Source organism: Curcuma longa, chromosome 8 (assembly GCF_044706935.1).
Source record: "Curcuma longa cultivar G26 ecotype Majalengka, Jawa Barat chromosome 8, ITB_CL_G26_1.1, whole genome shotgun sequence".
Lineage (NCBI taxonomy): Eukaryota > Viridiplantae > Streptophyta > Magnoliopsida > Zingiberales > Zingiberaceae > Curcuma > Curcuma longa.
In genome coordinates, this window is record NC_133868.1 from 4,631,421 (window position 1) to 4,636,754 (window position 5,334).

A 5,334-nucleotide genomic window follows, 5' to 3' on the forward strand; every position below is an offset into this window, starting at 1 on the left:
GATACTAAGTCTTTCTTTGTCAAAGTCAAAACACACACTCAACTACAAGCTCATACATGTAACTGGATGAAGATTGCTCTCACAGAGTAACCTCTGTAACTCATCTTCTCACTATCAGACTTGAATCAGGTTGATCTAATGTCCTCTACCTTGCAAGTCGACTCTAGTTTTTAACTCCTCGAAGATGAGCATGGTTTCCGAGTCTAGGCCTCCTGCAAACTGTTGAGCAACACAAGGAAGCATGAAGGCCATTATCAATCAACCTGCTTGCTTTGAGACTGGAATTGTCATGTGCATGTGGAATCACAGATAACAATAGATAGAGTTCGAAGTCGAATGACTTGCCTGATGTGCTCGATAAGCAAAACACACGGCTTCAAAGAGAAGTGCCTCCTGTGCTGATTCCCTTTCAGCATGTCGAGTTGATTCTAGCTCCAGTGACACTTTCCTCATGTAGACTTTTGAAAGCATTAGAGAAACTTGCTTCATCTGTAACAAACAGCACATTACACAAAAGAAAAGATCACTTCAATTTATGTTGTGTGTTTATGGACTAGAATTCATCGTAATGAAGTATCAGAAACACATAGAACTCCAAGAGATAGATGCAATATATAATCTACCTTGTTAACCATCCCAGAATCAAGCATCCAATCTGTTGGAATTTTGCACTCCCTATACAAAAGCATGCTTGTAGCCCTCAACTTAATCAACCTACTCGTGTTTCGCTCCAACCTTTCGGAAAATTCATGGATGAGATTAGATTGGTTGCAATGGACACAAACATTAAAAACAACAACAAGCTTAAAGATTGAATACTCACTTAGCTAGAAAGCTTGAAATCCTTTTTAGGGTGGTCTCACATGCTAAGGAGTCATCATCCTTGAAACAAGAAACTTCGTCTTCGAGTGATTTTAGAGCACGGAACTCAAATGCAGCTTCTCTCAGAGCGTCGGCTTTCCTTTCGGGCCAGTCAAAATGCTTCAGAACAGCACTCTCATCAGCCTGAAACCATTACAAGTGGTATGGCAAAATTGCCAACTTTATATGCATTCATCTAATCTAGCTAACGTGAAGATGAATTTGTTTATGAGCAATACCAAGGTAGAGAGCTCCCCATCAAGCCAATCGACGAAAGATAGGACTTCTTCCATATTAGTGAAAGAGGCTGATTGCACCTTCTCTATGAGATGGTTGATGAGGTGCCCTTTTGTTTCAACATCTGATTTAATCTGTGGAATGACAAAGAAAGTCAGGCATGAAAAGAACAAATACTTAGTTGAAGAAGCATAAAAGCAAACACTTGGTGTTTCACTACTTCCACATAATTCCTTCATATAAAGAAGGGACTTACAGCTAGTAGATGAGCCGATCGATTTCGAAGCTCCCCGACAATGCTGGTGCGCGCGATATCTGTAGCCATGGAGCCTTGCTTTCCATCTCTCTTGGTTAATGAATTGTACAGTTCAACTAGTGCAGAAGACTTGTGCACTGTCTTTGCCTTTCCCAAGCCATACTGAACTCCTGCTGCTGGTTGTGATGGAGGAGGAGGTGGGGGAGGAGGAGGTGGCGGCGGTGGCGGTCTAGCGACACCAGATATGGTGATTGAATTTGCCTGCACTCGTTGGGAACAAGGAACAAACACATCAACTACACGGCCAGTGGAAAAGAAGATGAGATCTTTCTGCAAACCTGATCACACTTGTGCTCCAAAGATTTGATCTTTGCTTCAGCAACAGTCAGGCCATCAGCCAAATTCTTGTTCTCCAACTCCAATTCAGCATTCAAAACCTGCAACTTCTCGACCTGAGCTCTGAGCGCCAGCACCTCGGCCTGCGAGTCCCCCAGCAACTTCTCGCGCTCCCCAAGTCTCCTCTCCAATTCTTCCACCCCGGCGTCGCCATTAGCTCCAGCTCCCCCGCCGCCGAATGCCGAACCTCTTCTGGCTCTGTTGCCGCTGCTTTGGCTCATCGTCTTCGCCGCCGGCTTCGGACGGGGCAAGGCCCGGTTCCCCGAGTCTGCTCTCGGAGTCCTGGACTCGGTTGCAGAGATTCTTGTTCTAGATGCAGGCAGTGCATTGGACGACGCCTTGCCGAGCTCTTGCCTCATGGCTGCTCCTTCCTTGTCTCTCTCTCTCTCTCTCTCCCTCTCTCTACTTGTCGACGAAGTGATAGGAGGAGGAGGAAGCGGTGGTGGTTGATGCAAGGCGTGGAATTGCAGTGTGGATCATGTGGAACAAACAGCTAAACTTTCTCAGCATTTGACCACGAACATGTTCCCATTGCCTTTGGCTGCACATGAAGAACAAGAGACATGGTAAGTAGACAAAGGAGTTCATTATTGGATCGTTATCTAAACTTTTATTTTAAATCTTTAAAAATTATTTTTTAACTTAATAATAACTCACTCCTTCCCTTTGTGCGTGTTAGGAAGGGAATTGGCAAATTGATGTGTCTCTATAATTGAAGACACTAAATTATTGTTGGGCTTGAGATTAGGTTACAATAATGATTGGGTGGAGCAAAACAAAGCTCTTTATTCACAAGCTCCAACAACATTCTCTTCCTAGCGAACCCACTTGTACTCATGAATTAAGACCAAGCTCATGTGGATCCAAATTTTAAGTCTCTTTGTTCGAATGGGATGACAAATAAATACTATTCCAGTCAAATATCGCGGATGATTAAGTCATCAATCAACGAGCAATTTGACGTGGACGAATGCCTGGATAAGCTAGGACACGAAAAACGATCAGGACATGAAACACACTTCAAGGAGAGATTAGACTGGTGTTGGAGAATTCCGGTAGGCCACTCTAAAACTCAAGTTAGGGTTCTGCCAAAGATCATGAAAAAGTGGACGGGAAAGAAGATAATACTAACAGAGTTTTCGGAGTCGAACTCGGAATAAGACTGTGGGCTAAGCCTTTTATAGCCTGCTCAAAGCATCTCCACGTTAGATGGATAGAGCCCTAATTGTAATCTGCAAAAAGAGGACCAAATCCGACAACCGTTTCTTTTTGGCCTTATGTGCAAAAGAGCAGTATCCGAGAGGATCGGGTCTGACAACCTCGTAACCGCTTGTTTATTCTCGAATTACTGTGTGTCCGTGAGAATATTCATGTTCCCATTTAGTATGTCATGTAAGATAGCGGTTCACAGAAGACGTAGTCAGTCGAGGCGGAATGACTAAGACGAGACTTGAGGTAGAGATGGCCGAGACGAGATTAGCCAAGATGATTGTGACGCCGAGGCTGATGAGGCTGGTTGAGACAATACGACTGGGACGCCGAGACGAAATGACTGAAACGTTGAGACGAGATGACTCCAACGCCTAGACAAGGCTAGCCAAGATGACTAAGATGAAACTGGCTGAGACGAGGCTGATCGAGACGAGACTGACCGAGATGAGATGACTGGAACGTCGAGATGACTGAGATGACCGAGACGAGGTTGGATGAGACAAGATGACTAGGACACCGAGATGAGATTGGGTGAAACAAGGCTGGCTGAAACAAGACAATTGGGATGCCGAGACGAGATTGGGTGAGACGAGACTGGGATGGACGAGCTGGGCAAGACGAGGCTGGCCTAGACGAGACAACTAGGACGCCGTGAGGATGCTAATCGAGACGAGACGACTGTGACACCGAGACGAGGCTGACCAAGACGAGACAACTAGGACGCTGAGGATGCTGATCGAGACAAGACGACTGGGACGCCGAGACGAGACTGATCGAGACGAGACGACTGGGATGCCGAAACGAGGCTGACCGAGACGAGACAACTGGGACGTCGATATGAGGCTGACCGAGACGACGACTAGGACGCCGAGACAAGGCTGATCGAGAGGAGACAACTGAGACGTTGAGACAAGACTGACCGAGACGAGACGACTGGGACTATTAACCTTTACCCCGAAGGGAGCCATGTCTTCTATGACACCCGCATTATATATCATACCCGATAGCCCATCGAGTGTTATGGTTAATTTGAAATCTTTGATGACAATGGTGCTTAAATTAAGTGGTAGGAAAGGGTGTCTCCTTTTCTTTGCCCCCACCCCCATCCACTCCACTCTACCCCTAGTAATGGAGAATGTTAAGTGTGAAAGTTAAAATTTGAGGATGTTTTTCTTTTAAATTGTTAATCATTTTGGAACGAAGTGAACTCGACAACTTAACATAAAAGCACCTAGACAAATGATTTCGATAAATAACTTTTGTACAATGGGCCGAAAGAGACCTAAGTTGGATTTTCCAAATGAGAGGTGGAGTGGAACTTAGAAATCTTTATTACCATGGACAATCTTAGCGTTTGCTTAAGATAAGATGGTGATGTGTTAACCACCACTCCAACTCCAAGGAGGAACAAAATACACTCCAAAGATAATAACATTTATTTTGGTAACTTTGGCTAATTATGATTTCCACAAGCTAAATAAAAATAAAAAAATAAAAAAAAGATTTTATAAATTATTTTTTAAAAAAGGAATTTAATTTAGTGCTTTGGATTTTCAGGACCGCCTTCTGGTTGGATCGAACCGGGCACAGCACTAAATGGGCCGGGCCGTATCATGGAGGCTATAAATATCCTGCGGCACAACCCTCCCGAAACCCTAGTTTTGGATCGCGGGAGAGGAGAGGGGATTCTTCGTCGCTGCCGCTGCTGCCTCCAGTTCGCCGCACGCCGCTATGGGTTAGTAATCAATATTTCTCTGTCCGATCGCAATTCGTTTCCTCCCTCTTGGATACCGACTGGTCGCGCGGTGGGATTCAGGTAAGGTGCACGGTTCTTTGGCTCGCGCGGGGAAGGTCCGAGGTCAGACGCCGAAGGTGGCGAAGCAGGACAAGAAGAAGAAGCCCCGTGGAAGGGCCCACAAGCGCATGCAGTACAACCGCCGCTTCGTGACTGCCGGTAATCTTATCTCCTCTCATGGAAGATTTCCTCCCACCTTTCCCTTTTGACATTGGGGTAGCTCATGATAGTTTCTTGTTATTCTTTTTGTTCTTTGCAGTTGTTGGATTCGGGAAGAAGAGGGGTCCAAACTCGTCCGAGAAGTAAAGTCAGCGATGACGGTATCAAAATGAAATTTTTAGCTGTTTTCCCTCAATTTTCTGGTTCATGCTTATGCCTCATTGTCTTTCTTATGTCTTCCTTATGCGTTTGAATCCTTGTTCCATGATTAAGTGGTAGATGACTTCGAACTGTGAAATTGTGTAGTAAAGTGTCTTTTAATCATCAGTTATTTTGCATTAACTTTATTGCCCGTTCTTACATTGAAAAGTATGGATTATCAAATACTATATTAATTTTCTCTCCAATTAGTTTCTAA

The 5,334-nt window shown here is 44.7% G+C and overlaps 2 protein-coding genes across 2 annotated transcripts; one reads left to right on the top strand and one right to left on the bottom strand.

The window, feature by feature from the left end:
* On the bottom strand, positions 1 to 2,305 carry LOC141833634 (INCREASED PETAL GROWTH ANISOTROPY 1-like protein 2). The gene is made up of 7 exons (XM_074721118.1): positions 1,693 to 2,305; positions 1,355 to 1,615; positions 1,101 to 1,232; positions 824 to 1,005; positions 624 to 735; positions 346 to 489; positions 1 to 219 (listed from the first exon to the last, which is right to left on the bottom strand). The coding sequence occupies exons 1-7, from the start codon at positions 2,107 to 2,109 to the stop codon at positions 136 to 138; spliced, it is 1,332 nt and encodes a 443-aa protein (XP_074577219.1). The 5' UTR covers positions 2,110 to 2,305; the 3' UTR covers positions 1 to 135.
* Positions 2,306 to 4,627: 2,322 nt separating this feature from the next.
* LOC141833854 (small ribosomal subunit protein eS30z/eS30y/eS30x) lies at positions 4,628 to 5,258 on the top strand. Its single transcript, XM_074721362.1, has 3 exons — positions 4,628 to 4,697; positions 4,779 to 4,916; positions 5,017 to 5,258. Exons 1-3 carry the CDS (start codon positions 4,694 to 4,696, stop codon positions 5,061 to 5,063), a joined length of 189 nt encoding a protein of 62 aa, XP_074577463.1. The 5' UTR covers positions 4,628 to 4,693; the 3' UTR covers positions 5,064 to 5,258.
* Positions 5,259 to 5,334: the final 76 nt, after the last annotated feature.